The sequence below is a fragment of the Sorex fumeus genome, unplaced genomic scaffold (assembly GCF_029834395.1).
Source record: "Sorex fumeus unplaced genomic scaffold, SorFum_2.1 ptg000026l, whole genome shotgun sequence".
Lineage (NCBI taxonomy): Eukaryota > Metazoa > Chordata > Mammalia > Eulipotyphla > Soricidae > Sorex > Sorex fumeus.
This window is the reverse complement of record NW_026606083.1, coordinates 2,813,831-2,833,262: the sequence shown is the minus strand read 5'-3', so window position 1 is coordinate 2,833,262 and position 19,432 is coordinate 2,813,831. Positions and strand designations below refer to the sequence as shown.

Below are 19,432 nucleotides of genomic sequence, written 5' to 3'. Positions count from 1 at the left end.
ATACAAGGAATTTACCCAGGCCTTTCGCCTGCAGAGCTAGCCCACAGATGGGCTCTGGAAAGAAGCTGCTGGGTGGGTCTGCAGAGCAGATGTACTAGGGGAGCAGGGAGGAGTGGTCAAGGAGAGCAGGAGTCCAGTAGACTGTCAGGATGGGAAATTAGTAGTTCGGTATGGCTGTTATGTGGTAACATATATTTTGAAGAGGTATGAAATTGTATCCCCCAAACATGCAGTTGTACAATTTATTTTTAAGCACATTACTTCAAAAATGTGCTGTTAGAGAAAATAAAACTGGGAGAAAATCCTTCTGACCCCTTTGTGCTGTCTTAGAATCACATGGTCAATTGTATAATGTTAGTAGGTTGTACAATTTCACTCCATTCTCTGCCAGAAATAGTCATCTGAGGCTCAGTTAGCTACAGTAAAGTCTTGTGCTATTAAAAGCTACACAGTTAGGCTGAAAAGTCGTCCAGCTTGAAGCTAGAGAGTTAATGAGATCCAATTTTAGCCCCCACTTCTTTCACTTGCTCTAAGCATAATGGTGGAAAAGCTATGTACTCAAATTAAACCTCAATGTTTGCATCTGAGGGCAGGAAAAAAAACAGTGAAGATAAAGACTCCATCCTGGTTGTTGACATGACTAAAATGATGCCTATTGTTGGAATGATTAAATAGAATGCTTATAAATGAGACATTCTAGCAAAGTGCACCCAAACTAAAAGTCATCACAATTTTAGTAAATACTTCATCACTGCCTAAGGTTGTGTAGTCTTTTAGCTGTTGAATTCAGTACTCAGTCTTTGTCAAATTTCTTAAAGTCGTTAAAATTCTTTTCTCTTTTGGTTTTTGATGCTCCTAGCTCTACACTCAAGAATCACTCCTGAGAGCTCAGAAAGAGAAGGGAACACCAAAAAAAGGGTGTTGGGAGGATCCTCCCAGGATGGGAGAAGCATGCTGAAAGTAGACTATCGACCAAACATGATTGTCACTCAATGCCTCTTTTGCAAACCACAGCAACCCAAAGGAGAGAGAGGGAAATGCCCTGCCACAGAGGCAGGGTGGGGTGGGGGCTGGGGGGTGGGAGGGATACTGGGATCCGTGGTGGTGGGAAATGCGCACTGGTGGAGGGATGGGTGTTTGATCATTGTATAATTGAAACCCAAGCACAAAAATGTGTAAGTCTGCAACTGTACCTCATGATGTCTCACTATTAAAAAAATACAAATAAGGATAAAATAAAAAAAAAGAATCACTCCTGAGGGCCTTGGGGAACCATAAGGAATGCTGGGGATCAAACTCAGGTTTGCATGGCAAGTGTCTTATCTGCTGTACTCTCTCTCTCTCCATCCTCTATTATTAAAATATTCATTAACTAGTCCTCATTATATTCTTTTTTTGCATTTTCTATGATTATCAATAAGATTTTGTACTTCTCACAGGGAATCTTCTTGCAAAACCATTAAAAATTTTAGAATAATATTTTACATTGCTTCACTTATGAACTATGCAAACAAATTTAAGTGTCTACAGTACTTTTGAAATGTATTTTTTTTTGTTTTTGAGGCAGAGCCGGCTGTGCTCAGGGCTTATTCCTGGCAGTGCATTCAGGATCTCTCCTGGTGAGGCTCATATGGTGTTGCCAGAGATCAAACTCAGCTCAGTTGCATGCAAGGCAGGGTTCTCTTTCATTTTAATTTTTATTGGTTTTTAATACCATGAAATTTCAAAGGTTTAGCTTCATACCTCTATTTGTGTTTAGTTCTGTCTTCCTAAAGTACAAGATACCCTAAAGCATTAATAGCTATGTAGAAAAAGTAATAAAATATATGTATATTTTATTTTAGAGAGTGATCATGCTTTGGGGAACAGAAATTAGAGGTCCATCTTTGGTTATTCAGATCCTGCAGATCCAGTGAGTTTTTCCAAGCATTCAAAGAGAAACGACTATTCATCTTTATCATGCTCCTCCAGGAAGCAAAGTGGTAATCCTCCTGAACAGTTTTGATGAGGCCCAGACTGCCTGATACTAAAGCTGACAAAGATATTAGGTCAATATCCTTAGTGAACATGGATGCAAAGATCCTCAATCAAAGCTTTGCACACCGAATACAAATGAAGATTAAATACATTATATATTAGGTGAGATTCATTCCAGGGATGCAAGGAAGTTTTAACAGGCTACAAACTCAAAGCACATAAACCTACTATGTATTCTAATATGTAAAGAATGATGTAGAAGAGAAATTTTAAAAAGAAACTATCCCATTTACAGTTATGTCAAAAAACTCAAATATCTAGGAATAAATTTAACAAAGGAAGTTAAAGACCTATTTAATAGAAATTATAAATTACTCCTGAAAGAGATTAAAGAAAAGGCAAAAAATGGAAACAATCTTTTATATAACGGACTGAAGAATTAACATTTCTAAAATGACCCATCTAGGGTCGGTAGACTTAACATTGTCAAAATGGCAATACTACCGAAAGCATTGTAAAAATTCAATGCAATCCCTATAAAGATACCCATGACATTCTTCAAACAAATGGAGAAAACACTCCTGAAATTTATATGGAACAATAAGCCTCCACGAATAGCTAAAGCAATTCTTGGGAAAAAGAAAATGGGAGGAATCAACCTCCCAAACTTCAAACTGTACTACAAAACAGTAATAATTAAAACAGCATGGTACTGGAACAAAGGCAGAACTGCAGACCAATGGAACAGGGTTGAATATACTGACATCTCCCCTCAATCATATGATCATCTAATCTTTGATAAAGGGTGCAAGTAATGTGAAGTGGAACAAGGAAAGCCTCTTTAACAAATTGTGCTGGCATCACTGGACGGCTACATGCAAAAAATGGGCTCAGAACTCTGCCTAACACCATGTACAAAAGTAAGATCAATAGATTAAAGACCTCAACATCAGACCAGAAACCATAAGGTACATTGAAGACAAAGTTGGCAAAACCCTCCATGACATTGAAGCTAATGGTATCTTCAAAGATGCCATGCCACTGGCCGAGCAAGTGAAAACAGAGATAGATAAATGGGACTATCTTAAACTAAGAAGCTTCTGCACCTCCAAAGAAACAGTGACCAAAATACAAAGACAGCCTACAGAATGGGAAAGGATATTCGCCAAATACACATCTGACAAGGGGTTGATATCCAGGATATACAAAATACTGGTTAAACTCCACAAGAAGAAAACATCCAACCCCATCCAAAAATGGGGCAATGAAATGAACAGAAACTTTCTCAAAGAAGAAATCCGAATGGCAAAAAAGCACATGAGAAAATGCTCTACATCATTAATCATCAGGGAGATGCAGATCAAAACCACAATGAGATACCATCTCACACCTCAGAGACTGGCCCACATCCAAAAGAACAAAAGCAACGGATGCTGGCGCAGATGTGGCGAGAAAGGGACACTCCTTCACTGTTGGTGGGAATGTCGACTGGTTCAGCCCTTCTGGAAAACAGTATGGACGATTCTCAAAAAATTAGAAATTGAGCTCCCATTTGACCCAGCAATACCACTCCTGGGAATATATCCCAGAGAGGCAAAAATGTATAGTCGAAGTGACATCTGCACTTGTTTGTTCATTGCAGCACTCTTTACAATAGCCAGTAACTGGAAGAAACCTGAATGCCCAAGAACAGATGACTGGTTAAAGAAACTTTGGTACATCTACACAATGGAATACTATGTAGCTCTTAGAAAGAATGAGGTCATGAAATTTACATACAAGTGGTACAACATGGAAAGTATCATGCTAAGCGAAATGAGTCAGAAAGAGAGGGATAGACATAGAAAGATTGCATTCATCTGGGGGACATAAAGTAACAAAATATGAGATTAATACCCAAGAATAGCTGAGATCAGCACCAGGAGGATTACTCCATAACTTAGTGGCCAGCCGGGCATTCTAGAGGAAAGGGCAGCTCAGATAGAGAAGGGAGCACCAAATAAAGGGTGTTTGGAGGATCCTCCCAGGAGGGGAGATGCATGTCGAAAGTAGACTATGGACTGAACATGTTTGCCACTCAATGCCTCTTTTGCAGACCACAACACCCAAAAGGAGAGAGAGAACACAGGGGATTGCCCTGCCACAGAGGCAGGGGGGGATGGGGGGATGGAGGTGGGGGGATATTATCCATGGTGGTGGAAAATGGGCACTGGTGGAGGGATGGGTATCTGATCATTGTATAATCGAAACCCAAGCACAAAAATTGTAAATCTACAACTGTACCTCATGGTGTTTCACTAATAAAAAAATTAATTAAAAAATAGAATAAAATAAAATGACCCATTTTATTCAGAATAATTTATAGATGCAATATGATCCCCATCAAAATTTCCATGGCATTTTTCAAGGAAACTGAACAAATATTTCTAAAATTTGTGTAAAATCAGAAAATACCCAAAATAGCCCAAGAAATTCTGAGAAAAAAGATGATATGGGATTTTAATCTATATTATAAAACTATTAATTATAACTGCATGGAACTAAATAAAAATAAACACTAAGATTAACGAAGTAGACTTGACAGGCTGGTATAAATTTTCAGATGTATGAACAGTTCTTTATGACACTGGAATAAATGACACTTATGAATTTTGGCCCCTAACTCACACTATACACAAAGATTTATTGAAAATGAATGCAGGATCTGTTTTTATAAAACAAGTGGAGGAGAACATAGATAGGATTCCCTAAGATTTTGAACTCAGAGGAAACTTCAATGATATAACACTATGTCAAAGATCTACATGCAACTTCAAAGCTTCTGCACCGTGAAAGATATGAGGCTTAAAATAAATGATACCATTACCTTTAGGGAGAAAATATCCACACATCAGACAAAATGATAATACCCAACATGTGCAAAATACTAAAAAAGCTTAAAACAACTGAGCAACCCATCAGAAAAAGGGGAAAAGAGATGAATAGACACTTCCTCAGAGATGCCCTAAAAACAGCCAGCAGACGTATAAAGCAACGCACACCATCACTGATTACTAGGAGATATGATCAGCTTACATCAGCAAGAACGATCAGATAAAAAAGGCCAGAAACAGAAAGAGCTGGAGAGGCCGCACTAAAGGAACTCTTATTCACTGCTGGCGGGAGTGTTGCTTGGTTCAGCCTTTGGAAAACATCTTGAAGTTTCCTCAAAAAATTAAGTTTCCATATGATCCTCTCATTCCATTTCTGAAATCTATAGGGTATCTATTATTCTATCACAAACACATTCATTGAAAGTTAAAATGCACAACTCAGCTCATTGCAGTATTATTTGCAATAACCAAGATCTGGAAATAACCCAAGTGTCCCAAAGCAAATGAATGGATAAAGAAACTGAGTTTCATTTTTTGTTGTGCATTTATAGTCTACAAGAAATTTACATAATGGGACACTGCAGTTAAGAGAGCAGATAAAATACTGTAGTTTACTACAATTTGAATGGAATTGGAGGTATTTATGGTAAGTGAAATGAATCAGAAAAAAAAGAGAATCATCAGATTACTTCACTTGTATGTAGAGTATAAAGAAAATATTACGCTCTGGAAAGAAAGATGGCGGCCACACGGGAGCCTTGTGGACAGCAGGTTTGAGCCAGGGGTGGGGGGGCAGGGACCTCATGGGAAGGGGGGCATTCCGGTCTGTCCTTCACGCCCTACCAAGGTCACCAGCTGCCCCCCACGAGCGGCTCTCTGGCACAGCCACGGCCCCAGAAGCACAAGGACTTAATGCAGAGAACCCTTTGGAGCAGAAAAGCAAATGGACTATGTGTTAAACCGCGCCAGCATGCCTGCCCGGAGGGGAAAGGGTGTTGCCCCATTCGCCCTCTCCTCTCTGGAAAGAAAAATGGCGGCTGCATGGGAGCCTTGTGGACAGCAGGTATGAGCCGGGGGTGTGGGGGCGACTAAAACCTCATGGGAAGGGGGGCGTTTTGGTCCGCCCTTCGCGCCCTACCGAGGCCAACAGTTGCCCCCCATGAGCGGCTCTCCGGCATGGCCACGACTCCAGAGCACAGAAACCAATCTCTTAACTATCTAACTTTTAATATAAATACTTCCAGGGTTAATAAGTAAAATAGCAGAAATCCAAAACCGCACAGCCGCAGTGGCTGCGCGACATCATTTAATTCTTAAAACCCAGCTGTAGAAAGCAAATCATTTCACAATGCTTTTTCAGCATGTCTGATTGGGGAGGAGTCGTAAACTCTAAATAATAATGGTGCATCTTTTATCGAAACAATGAATCTAGTCAAAGTAGATAGAGTGTTAACTAGAACTCATCTGCCTCACAGGAATTGGGAGGGGTGGGAAGTGGGGTTCTATTGGGGTTCGCAGTTAAAAATAAGTATTGGTAAAGGGAAATGTGTTTGATATTTACATGACTGAGACCTAAACCTGAAAGCTCTGTAACTTTTCCCACAGTGATTCAATAAATAAATAAATTATATTAAAAAGAAAACATACAAAAAGGAGATATAATAAAGAAACAGCAGTTTCTACATACAAAAAAAAAGAAAATATTACAGGGGAATACGGGATCCCCAAGAAAACAATGCTTGAGATATGAGCAACAGAACCGTGATCTGAGGGAAGGACCTCGATCACCGTGGAGGGATTCTGGCATGCTGGTAGAGAACATGGTCCAGCAGCAGTACAAGGATAAATAATAATACTTGTAACATCATAAAAGTAAATTAATTTTTAAAAGTAATTTATTCTACCGGGAAATATCAAGAAAATCTTCAACATAATGTCTACAATGGCATCAAAAACAATTTCTGTAACAAAACATTGTTTTATAAAATATGCAAAACTTTCAAATTAATTGTAAGGTTGTTATTTGGGTTATGGTAACAAAAACAAAAGGCATTGGATAACACACATAAAAACACTGTTTCTCTGAGAAAATAAGTACCAACCAAATTTAACACATTCTTACATGATCATTTTATTGCTTTTTTATATTTATTTATTTTTTAATAGTGAGGCACCATGAGGTACAGTTGTAGACTTACACATTTTTGTGCTTGGGTTTCGATTATACAATGATCAAATACCCATCCCTCCACCAGTGCACATTTCCCACCACCACGGATCCCAGCATCCCCTCCCCCCCAGCCCCTATCCCACCCTGCCTCTGTGGCAGGGCATTTCCCTCTCTCTCCTTTTGAGTGCCATGGTCGGCAAAAGAGTCATTGAGTGGCAATCATGCTTGGTCGACAGTCTACCCTCAGCATGCTCTCCCATCATGGGCGGATCCTCCCAACACCCTTTATTTGGTGTTCCCTTCTCTTTCTGAGCTCCCCCTTCCCCAAACATGTGTGGTTGTCCTCCGGGTCATTGAGTAAAATTCCTGGTACTAATCTCTGCCATACTTGGGTGTTAGTTTCCTATTTTGTTACTTTATGTTCTCCAGATGAATGCAATCTTTCTATGTCTATCCCTTTCTTTCTGAGTCATTTCGCTTAACATGATACTTTCCATGTAGTATCACTTGTATGTAAACTTCATGACTTCATCTTTTCTAACAGCTACATAGTACTCCATTGTGTAAATGTGCCAGAGTTTCTTCAACCAGTCATCTGTTCTCGGGCACTCAGGTTTTTTCCAGATTCTGGCTATTGTAAAGAGTGCTGCAATAAACAGACAATTGCAGATGTCACTTCGGCTATACTTTTTTGCCTCTCTGGGATATATTCCCAGGAGTGGTATTGCTGGGTCAAATGGGAGCTCAATTTCTAGTTTTTTGAGAATCATCCATACTGTTTTCCAGAAGGGCTGAACCAGTCGACATTCCCACCAACAGTGAAGGAGTGTCCCTTTCTCACCACATCCGCGACAGCACCGGTTGCTTTTGTTCTTGTGGATAGGGGCCAGTCTCTGTGGTGTGAGATGGTATCTCATTGTGGTTTTGATCTGCATCTCCCTGATGATTAATGATGTAGAACATTTTCTCATGTGTCTTTTAGCCATTCGGATTTCTTCTTTGTCAAAGTTTCTATTCATTTCATCTCCCCATTTTTTGATGGGGTTGAAAGTTTTCTTTTTGTGGAGTTGAACCAGTATTTTGTATATCCTTGAAATTAACCTCTTATCAGATGTGTAGTTGGCGAATATCCTTTCCCATTCAGTTCACTGTCTTTGTATTTTGGTCACTGTTTCTTTTGAGGTGCAGAAGCTTCTTAGTTTAAGATAGTCCCATTTATCTATCTCTGTTTTCACTTGCTTGGCCAGCAGTGTGACAGCTTTGAGGACACTATTAGCTTCTATGTCATAAAGGGTTTTGCCAACATTTTCCTCAATGTATCTTATAGATTCTGGTCTGATGTTGAGGTCTTTAATCCACTTAGATCTTACTTTTGTACATGGAGTTAGGCAGAGATCTGAGGCCATTTTTTTGCATATAGCCATCCAGTTTTGCCAGCATAATTTGTTAAAGAGGCTTTCCCTGCTCCACTTCACTTTTCTTGCCCCCTTATCGAAGATTAGATGCTCGAATACTTGGGGGGGGACGTCAGTGTATTCAACCCTGTTCCATTGGTCTACAGCTCTGCCTTTGCTCCAGTACCATGCTGTTTTAATTATTACTGCCTTGTAGTAGAGTTTGTAGTTAGGGAGGTTGATTCCTCCCATTTTCTTTTTCCCAAGAATTGCTTTAGCTATTCGTGGGGGCTTATTGTTCCATATGAATTTCAGGAGTGTTTGCTCCAATTCTTTGAAGAATGTCATGGGTATCCTAATAGGGATTGCGTTGAATTTATACAGTGCTTTGGGAAGTATTGCCATTTTGACAATGTTAATTCTCCCGATCCATGAACAGGGGATATTTTTCCATTTCCTCGTATCCTGTTTTATTTCCTGAAGTAGAGTTTTGTAGTTTTCTTTGTACAGGTCCTTTACTTCCTTAATTAAGGTGATTCCTAGGTTCTTGATTTTCTGGGGCACAATTGTGAATGGGATTGTTTTCTTCATGTCTTTTTCTTCTCTTTCACTATTTGCATATAGGAAAGCCATGGACTTTTGGGCATTGATTTTTATAACCTGCCACTTTACTATACAAGCCTATTGTTTCTAGAAGTTTCTTGATAGAGGTTTTAGGGTTTTCTAAGTATAGTATCATATCATCTGCGAATAGTGAGAGCTTGATTTCTTCCTTTCCTACCTGGATGCCCCTAATATCCTTTTCTTGCCTAATCGCTATTGCAAGTACTTCCAATACTATATTGAACAGCAGTGGAGAGAGTGGGCATCCTTGTCTCGTCCCTGATCTTAGAGGGAAGGCTCTCAGTTTTTCGCCATTGAGGACGATGCTTGCTGTAGGCTTGTGGTAGATGGATTTAACTATATTGAGGAAAGTCCCCTCTATCCCCATTTTGGCTAGGGTTTTCATCATAAATGGGTGCTGGATCTTGTCAAATGCTTTCTCTGCATCTATTGATATGATCATATGATTTTTATCTTTTTTTTTGTTGATGTGGTGGATTATGTTGATTGATTTCCTAGTGTTAAACCAGCCTTGCATCCCCGGGATGAATCCTACTTGGTCATGGTGTATGATCTTTTTGATGAGTAGTTGAATTCTATTTGCTAGTATTTTGTTGAGAATCTTCGCATTCGTGTTCATCAGGGATATCGGCCTGTAGTTTTCTTTTCTCGTGGTATCTTTGTTTCCTTTTGGTATTAAAGAGATATGGGCTTCATAGAAACTGTTTGGGAGAGTTTCCGTTTTTTCAATTTCCTGAAAGAGCTTGAGAAGGACTGGCAGCAGGTCCTCTTTAAATGTTTGGAAAAATTCGCTAGTGAATCCATCTGGGCCCGGGCTTTTGTTTTTGGGAAGGCTTTTGATTGCAGTTTCTATTTCGTTGATGTTAATAGGTCTATTCAGATACTCCAGGTCTTCTTGATTCAGCTTGGGGAGATTATAGAAGTCCAGGAATTTGCCCATTTCTTCTAGGTTCTCTTGTTTCGTGGCATACAGACTTTCAAAGTAGTCTCTGATGATCTTTTGGATTTCTTTGGTTTCTGTTGTGATATCCTCCTTCTCATTTCTGATTCGGTTTATTAGGGTTCTCTCTCTCTGTTTCTTTGTGAGTGTTGCGAGTGGTTTATCCATCTTGTTTATTCTCTCGAAGAACCAGCTCTTGGTTTCATTGATCTTTTGGATTGTTTCTTTGGTTTCCATGTCATTGATTTCTGCTCTAAGTTTTATGATCTCTTTCCTTCTGCCTGATTTGGGTTCTTTCTGTTGATCCTTTTCTAAGGACTTGAGCTGTGAGGTCAAGTTGCTTATGTGCACCATTTCTACAGACCTAAGGTATGCTCGCAGAGCTATAAATTTTCCCCTTAATACAACTTTCGCTGCATCCCATAGGTTCTGGTAGCTCGTGTCTTCCTTGTCATTTGTTTCCAGGTATCTTTTGATTTCGTCCTTGACTTCGTTCCTGACCCATTCATTGTTCAGCATCGAGTTGTTTAATTTCCAGGTGTTTGATTTGGTTCTCCGTTTCTGTGTGTGATTCACTTCTATCCTCAATGCATCATGATCTGAAAAGATGGCTGATACTATTTCTATCTTCCTTATTTTGTTGAGGTATGTTTTGTGTCCTAGCACATGGTCTATTTTGGAAAATGTTCCGTGTGCACTGGAGAAGAATGTGTATTCTTTCTTTTTGGGGTGTAAAGCCCTGTATAAGTCTATAAGCCCTCTCTCTTCTATTTCTTCTTTCAAAGCCAATGATTCCTTGCTGGGTTTTGTTCTTGTTGATCTGTCCAGAGGTGATAGGGCAATGTTGAAGTCTCCAAGTACTATTGTGCTGCTTGCAATGCCCTCCTTAAAGTCAGTTAGCAGTTGTTTTAAATATTTGTCTGTTCCCTCATTAGGTGCGTATACATTTAAGAGTGTGATTTCTTCCTCTTTTACGTATCTCTTGATGAATAGAAAATGACCTTCACTGTCCCTTCTAGCCTTTTTCAGGGTGACATTAATGTTGTCAGATACTAGTATGGCCACCCCAGCTTTTTTACAGGAGCTGTTTGCTTGCAGGATTGTTTTCCATCCTTTGACTTTGAGTCTGTGTTTGCTCTGAGTGTTGAGATGAGTTTCTTGTAGGCAGCAGAATGTTGGGTTCTGTCTCTGTATCCATTTTACCACTCTGTGTCTCTTCAATGGTGAATTGAGACCGTTGACATTGAGAGAGAGTATGGTTATGGGGTTTTGTGTCATGTTTCTGTGCGTGTGTGTTGTGGTTGTAGGGTTTGTCTTGTCTTATAGTAGCCCATTTAGTCCTTGTTTTAGGTTTGGTTTTGAGTCTATGAAGTTCCTGAGCTGCTGTTTATCTAGAAAATAGTGTAGCTTTCCATCTATTTGGAGTGAGAGTTTAGCCGGATAGAGTATTCTTGGTGAAGCATTCATTTCAGTGAGTTTTTTGACTATATCTCGCCACTGTCTTCGGGCTTGTAGGGTTTCCTCTGAGAGGTCTGCTGTGAATCTCAGGGGTGCTCCTTTGTATGTGATTTCCTTTTTTGCCCTTGCTGTTTGCAGTATTGTGTCTCTATCGGCAGCATCGATCATTCTAACTATAATATGTCTTGGGGTGTTTCTGTTGGGGTCTCTTTTAGTTGGCACCCTTCGGGCTTCTTGAATCTGGATGGTTGTATTATGGAGCTCTGGGAATTTTTCGGCAATAATTTGTTTCAGCATGGTTTTTTCATTGGGATTGTTTCCTTGAGCTTCTGGTAGTCCAATGATTCTAATGTTGTTTCTTCTGGAATCATCTCGTAGGACTCTGATTCGCTCTTGAGCTATTTTGAGGTCTCTTGCCATTGTTTGCTGTTGTCTGTTGGCTTGGTGCAGCTGATGTTCCAAGTCACTGATTCTTTCCTCAGCTGTGGTTGTTCTATTTTTGAGGGCAGTGAGTGAGGTTTTGACTTCATCTATGGAATCTGTGATGCGTGCCATTTCTGTGCGGAGCTTTCCAATTTCGGCTCTCATTTCTTGCTGTATTTTGTCAATTGTGCGATCGATTGTTTCTTTCATATTCTCTTTCAGTTTAGCGGATATGTGTGTGACTGTTTCATCGAGTTGATTGAACATCTTGATGACTTCATATCTGAATTCCTTGTCAGAGAGGTCCCTAAGGTGGTTAGCACCTACTGAGGCTTCTAGACGTATTTCCTCATGGTCTCCCTGTGGTGGGGATTTGCGTTGTTTCCTCATGTTGTTGTGTATGTGGAGGGGTAATATTTGTTGGTTTGAGTGAACTACCTGTGGCCGCGTGAGCTTTGTCCCACCAAAAATTAGGCCATGCCCACTTTTTAAAGCTATGCCCACCTCTGAAGTGGCCACGCCTCCACGGATACCTGGTTTTTGTCCAGGAAGTAAAGACTGGGTGGGGGACAAGGAAGCAGCTCTGATGGGTGGCCGGACCAAAGGGACAGGCAGAGAGACGCAGATCCCCTTTTCCTCCCAGCGTGGGGGGGGGGGGGGCGCCTGCAGACACTTGCGCGATGGGGTTCCAGTCCCAGGTCAGAGGGGAGGCGCAAAGACCAACCTGGGGGATGGGGGACAAGGAAGCAGCTCTGATGGGCGGCCGGACCAAAGGGCTTTATTGCTTTTTTTGGAGGGAGTTGGTTTGTGTCACATCCAACAGAGCCCAGCAGATATTCCTGGGTCTGTGCTCAAAGGACCATGCAGTGCTGGGGACTGAGTAAGGGTTGGCCACATGCCAGTCGGCTTTCCCCCTTTACAATCTCACTGCCCTTGTGGTCCTTCCACTGTTGCTGAAAATCCATTTTGCATGTAGAGCACCAGGCACTTTATCAGCTGTGGCAGTAAGTAGTGTGCGCTTTCTTCTCTTGATGTGCAGGGATTATTTTTAACACTAAACATTTGAGCTAAATTTTATTTAGGTTTTTACACAAATGAAGTAATAGTATTAAGAGAATAAATGTGAATTCTGGAGAGGAAGCTTTGGCTGGGAGTGTGAGAATCCTGATGTTAAATTTTTGAGAAACTTCTACTAGGCAGTAAGGTAAGCGTCTATTGAATAAGAATAAGCATCTATTGAGTAAACTTCTATCTCAATGATTTGGTCCTCTTCATCTGAGTTATGAGACTGGAGGAACACAAATAACTTCTGCCCACAATTCCCTGATCAGGATGACTTTATCCAATGGCATTATATTTTAGGGGGGCATATCCAATGATGCTCAGTGCTTACTCCTAGCTCTTTGGTAAGGCATCACTCCTGGCAGGCTCAGGGGGCCATATGGGTGCCAGGGATCAAGCCCAACTTGGCCGCAAGAAACGCAAGTGCCCTACCCACATGCACTATTGCTTCAGCTCTCTGACGATATGTTAGTATTCACTTTATATGGGATTTTTTTGTCTGTTTGTTTTGTTTTGGGGCCATAGGTAGTGGTGCTCAGGACTTACTCCTGGTTCTACACCAGGAATTACTCTTGGTGATTTTAAGGGGATCAGATGGCATGCTAGGGACTGAACCCATGAATACAAGGGCCCAACCCATACCCCTTCGGGACTTAACTTTAACTCAGAGAGATCACTCCATTACCTCATTTACTTACCTTTTCTTTTCAGTGTCCCAAAACTCCTTACGATTTCTTGAACAACAGCTGCTCCACTTTGAGGGTCGATGCCACCAAATACCCACGAATCTCGGTGACCTCCAAGAATGACATACCTGTCTAGAAAGCATCAGTGCAAAATTACATACTTGAGGTAAAGAATACAGCAAACATCAAATGATTTTCATAGCATATAAAATCAGGCCACTTGTGGGCTGGAAAGATAACAGGCTTTACTCACGGCTTATGTGTGGGAGGCCTGCGTATAATCCTGGGTACCATGTGGTCCCCCAAGTGCTGTCCAAAGTAATCATTGAGTAGAATGCTGAGGGGATACCCTGAGCACCTCTGGATGTTGCCCATACGTGAACAAGCATGAAGAACTTTTTTAAAAGACAGATTTATTTGTGTATAAATTTCACAAATACACTATCATCTGATTTTAACATATGAAGAAGATATGGATGTTATAAAAGTGTATTTCAGCATATTATAGAAAGTATAACTGTTGAAGTAATGATGATTATGGAACGCGCCTTACCCACATCACTATGTGATCCATTATCACTCCCCTCATGCTACTCATCATGTTACTCCCAGGGCTGCTAGTTTGGTGACCCCATGGACACATACTAACCTTCCCATCCTGCTCCCTTCACAGATGCTTCTAGTTAAAGATATTTACCTGCATCGTGAGTTGTTCCTATTTTCTACAGGGAGAGGGAATTTCTGTCCCTGCCTAGAACCGATATCTAATGAAGCATTTGCCACGTTGAAATGCACAGGATTACTCTCAAATTGTGCATTTGTTTGACAGTGTCTTTTCTTGTGTTCACCCCTTCCCAAATGTAAGCAGAGAGCTGGCAGAAACTAGATAAAATTCAACAAATAATTGTTTAGTTCTCATTGGAACAATGTCAATATTCTTAAGCCCTAAAGAATTTTTTTTGCTTGGCTCTCTATAAGCAAAAAAGTACAATTTAATCAGATTTATTTTGTTGAGAAACATACAACAGAACTAGAACATAATGAAGTACTAATTTACATCCACATAAATATAAATTAAATGTCAAATCATATTTAGGCCGTAGCGATAGCATAGAGGATAGGGCATCTGCCTTGCAAAGGGCCGACCCAGCCAACCCAGGTTCGATTCCTCCACCCCTTTCGGGGAGCCCGGCAAGCTACCCACATGGCATAGCCTGGCAAGCTACCCATGACGCATTTGATATGCCAAACACAGTAACAAGTGTCACAATGGAGACGTTACTGGGTCCGCTTAAGCAAATTGATGAACAACGGGAGGACTGTGACAGTGACAGTGACAAATCATATTTATTTATTAAATGCATTAATGACAGATTGTCAGAAATTGCATTTCCATATAGTTTTTCAATGAACTATATAGCTCAGTGGAAATCAAAAGTATGTAAAGGGTACATTAATTCAAAGTTATCCAAACTTTTTGTGTGCCATCTTTTACATAGTTATTAAAATGATTATCTGTGCAAAATATAATCTATAAAAATCTGGAACACACTTTCCAAAGGTATCTCCTTGCCTCTCCTCCCTGAGTCTTTAACTGAAGCCTGTGAAGTAGTTCTTTGCTGACTGTGGTTATCTTGCCTAAATATATGGTTTGCTTCAAAACATGTAACAGAGAACAAACTTGTCTCATATTTCAACATTTTTTGTTTAAGTAGATCCCATTAAGCAGAGCTCCTCTGCTTGGTTTGCTTTATATTCCCAGTGCTCAGAGAATCATGTGACTCAGAAGAGTTATTAAGCTGATGCTTTATAAGTAAATGATTAATTTACCTGGTTCCACAGCTCCTCTGAGTGTTCCTATGACATTATAAATTCTTGTTACCTTATTGTTGGAATGGATGTGCATCTTGACTTTTCTAATGCAAAATGATAAAAGACACGCTTTAAAAATACTGATTATCAGTTTACCACTCACCATCCTCAACACTTATATTATGGTTTAAAACATTTCTAAATGCATAGTGTATGCAGGCAGGAATTATACTGGTCAATTATTCAATTTAATGGTGTCACTGGACTCCCATCTTTAACCTGTGGTTTTGTATCATATAGGTATCAGATATATTTTGCTTATTTAGTCACATGAGACAGTTTTTTTTGATGTTTTCTCTACTTATAAAGAGTTAACATAAATGGTGCCTTCCATAGAAGGTCTTCTACTGACCTTGCTTCAGAGACCCATAAATAAACCTCGAAAGAGATCAAAAGCCACAGTTAATCTCAGACACACACATGGCTGAACAGACTGGGATAAATCAGAGTTTGGTCGGTTGGCCTGATGTCCCTCCTAAGCAGAGCCCCCAGCAGCCCCTTGCTTCCACAGTCCAAAATCACCTCCATGCCCCCGGCCTGACTACACCATCTCAGGAAGGACTTTCACTGAACATAATCTGCTGAAAATTTGGATATATGGATTTTGTGACTGAAATCCCCAGGCTTGGGGGGTGTTGGGGGATGGTGGCAGCGAAGTGGAAGACATTGGTGGTGGGAAACATACACTGGTGGAGAGATGGGTGTTGGATCATTGTATGACTGAAATCTAATCATGAACAGCTTTGTAATGGGCTATCTCATGGATATTCAATAAAAATTATTTTAAAAGATTTCTTAACTGAGTAGAAAAGTTTCCTATGAAGCCTGGTCCAACATTGTAAGGCACAGGAAGACTTCCTTTCCAACTGTGCTCTGGCGCTGCTGGACCACCCATTTTCCTGTTGAACATGAAAAACATCATCATTGGAATTGGAAAGCTAAAGTTATAGAGTCAGGAAGACTAAATTGGACTTTGCATGTGATCAGTTAATCTTTACTACAATGATGCTAGTTATCGGTATCTGTCTTAAAAGGAAGGTTCTACTACTTACCCCACTTCACAAACAAGTAGCATTGATAGCATGCTTAAACTCATGCTGCTGATAAGCAATGTAACTTAGAATCATATATTTGAAAAGAATTTATGCTGTGAGCAATTTCTTAGAGTAAATAGTGTTAAACATGTTCTCGGGGGTATGGTGCTGCCAGCAGGTCAATCTGTACCTGTAAGGTGAGTGCATCAACAGCCTGATGGCAACGTCAGACTTTCAGATACCCCAAAATTGCTGCTGTGCCTCTGGCCAGACCCTAAAACCTTGGGGCAAAGTTTACCAAGAAAGTAAACAGCCAAAAGTTAGGTATGTGGGAGACACACCCACAAACCACCTTCAGCTCAGCTATATAGTTGGAGGCATGGCCTCTCTGGTTCCTGATCGAACTGCTTAATGGCCATGATCCCAGAGTCTCAGAAACGAATCTCGGAACCCAAAGGCTTTTGGCAGAGATGTGTCTTGTTCCTGCAGTAGGTTACTGGCGCTGGGCCACTCCAGGTGGGAATAGGTTTCGTGCCTTGGCCTGTTCCCCCTGGCGGCCTGGTGACCACCATCCTCCAGAGGCCACTGGACAGTCAGGCTTGGGCCTGCAGTGACGAGACACACGGGGCCTCACCACATGGGGGTGCAGCCGACTCTTTCTCCCCATCCCAATGAGACCCTGAGTCGCCGCCTACAAACAGCCTCTCTGGCTTCTGATCAAGCTGATTAATAGCCATGATACCGGAGACTCAGAAACAATTCTTGAAACCCAGCGGCTTTGGCAGAAATGCATCTGGACTGCATACAAGGTGGTTGCCGGCTCAGAGCTTATTGGAAAGCCAGGTATGAGCTGGCGGTGACGGGGCAACTGCAGTCTCATGGAAAGGGGGGGTGGTACCAGCTTGTCCTTCACGCCCTACCGAGGTCACGAGTTGCCCCCCAAAAGCGGTTCTCTGGCACGGCCATGGCTCCAGAGGCAAAAGAACTTAATCCAGAGCCCGGAAGCTTGCGGCAGAAAAGTGAATGGACCATGCGTTAAACTATGGCTCCATGCCTCCCCAGGAGGGAAAGGGTGTTGCTCCCTTCCGCCTTTTCCCTCCCTGGCAGCAAGGTGGCCACCGCCTCAGAGCTTATAGGAAAGCCAGGTACGAGCCTGCGGTGACAGGGCAACTGCAGTCTCATGGGAAGGGGGGCAGTACCAGCACACCCTTCACGCCCTACCGAGGTCACGAGTTACCCCCTACGAGCGGCTCTCCGGCATGGCCATAACACCAGACACACAGAAACCAATCTCATAATTATCTGGCTCTTTGCAGAAATCCAAAGCGGTGGCCGTGTGACATTATATGATTCTCATAACCAGCTATAGAAAACAAAATATTTCACAATGCCTTTTCAGCAATTCTGTTTGGGGGGAAATTCTGAACAATAATGATGCATCTTTTGTCGAAATAATGAATGTAATCAATGTAGAGAAGAGTTAATTAGAAATCATCTGCCACACAGGCATTTGGAGGGCTAGGAGGGGGGGTATACTGGGGTTCTTGGTGGTGAAAAATGAGTATTGGTGAAAGGAAAGGTATTTGATCATTGTATGACTGAGACTTAAACCTGAAAGCTTAGTAACTTTTCCCACAGTGATTCAATAAATAAATATAAAAAGAAAAAAAAAAGAAAAAAATTAAGGTGGAGTTCATGCCCAATTCAATCAGCTAATCAGTGGCTGAATAAATAGCAGTACTCCTACAAAAAAAAAAAAAAGAAGAAAAAAACATGTTCTCCAGAGCCTGCTTTGAGAAACAAACTGTTGATGTTAAACTCATTGGAGTTTCTATTATTTCTCTCATTGATAAATTTATCTCAAATATGTATATGAGAATCCTTTTGCAAAGAACTTTTTCACTCTCATGTATTACTGAATAAGAAAGAGCAAAGAAAAGAATTTATCTAAAAGTTTCATGTTATTTTCTTCATTAAAAATGTAGATGGACTAACTGGTACATGCCATTATCCAGAGTTATATCTTAGGAGCAGACGGAGAAAGATGTGGTAATGTTTATGGGATAGCAGAGTTCTTATGGTCCTACTTAAATATACCTGCCATTCAACATTAAAAGCATGTGTTGACTTCTTAATTTGGATATGTAAATGGATGTACTTTTGCTAAACAGTAGCAGAGAGGAGAAAGTGGTTCAAGGTAAATTTAGAGTGGAAATCATCACCTTTCAGTTTCTTTCTGTGAGTCTGCTCTTATCCTGTGTGGCCGAGGCTTTGCAACGGGTCCTGTTTTATGGCTTATCATTATTCTGTGTTTATGTACAAGTCCCCTTCCTTTCCTACCTAATTGAAGCCCTGTAAATAGCTTTACTTGAACTAGGATTCACTGCACATGAAAATCTATAGCAACTGATAAGGTTGATACTTAAGCATACCCCATGATACTTGCAAAATCTGTGACTGACCCTGAATCAGAACCCGCAGGTAACAGTCTCAAAAATGGGGACCCTGTATATAAAAAGATGCCTCCAATTATCTGACGTCAATCTCTTTCCTGCAAAAACGTGGCATTTCACTAGGTCATAGTTTTCTTAGGAATGCAATAACATGACTAAGAACTCCCTGAACTCTACAGAGGAAAAGGACTAACTGAAACGTGTGGATGGGTGATGGTAGGCAGGAAAGAAGAAACAGTTCTAGTATCAAGACACTTGAAGAGATTTCAACAATGAGTAAGAGAAGGAAAAGTAAAAAAGAGATGAAGACAAAACAGATGTTGCACTCAATGTGTTATTTCAGGTCCTTCAAGATATAGACAAGAGGATCAGAAGAACATATTTTTTTTAAGGAAAAGGCCTCTGGTGGTCATAGTGAGGGAGTGAGGTGGCAAAAAGAGCTCAGTGCAGTCCTGCCCACTCAATG

General features: G+C 40.8%; 1 protein-coding gene across 3 annotated transcripts in view; it reads right to left on the bottom strand.

Moving 5' to 3' along the window:
• Nucleotides 1-19,432, bottom strand: part of FOLH1 (folate hydrolase 1) — a 73,736-nt gene that overhangs the window by 35,825 nt on the left and 18,479 nt on the right. For all 3 annotated transcript variants that reach the window (XM_056114601.1, XM_056114602.1, XM_056114603.1), the window contains exons 8-10: nucleotides 16,280-16,378; nucleotides 15,438-15,523; nucleotides 13,620-13,739 (exon numbers count right to left, since the gene is read on the bottom strand). In XM_056114601.1, coding sequence (XP_055970576.1) covers nucleotides 13,620-13,739; nucleotides 15,438-15,523; nucleotides 16,280-16,378 — 305 coding nt within the window. The remainder of the gene's footprint in view (nucleotides 1-13,619; nucleotides 13,740-15,437; nucleotides 15,524-16,279; nucleotides 16,379-19,432) is intronic.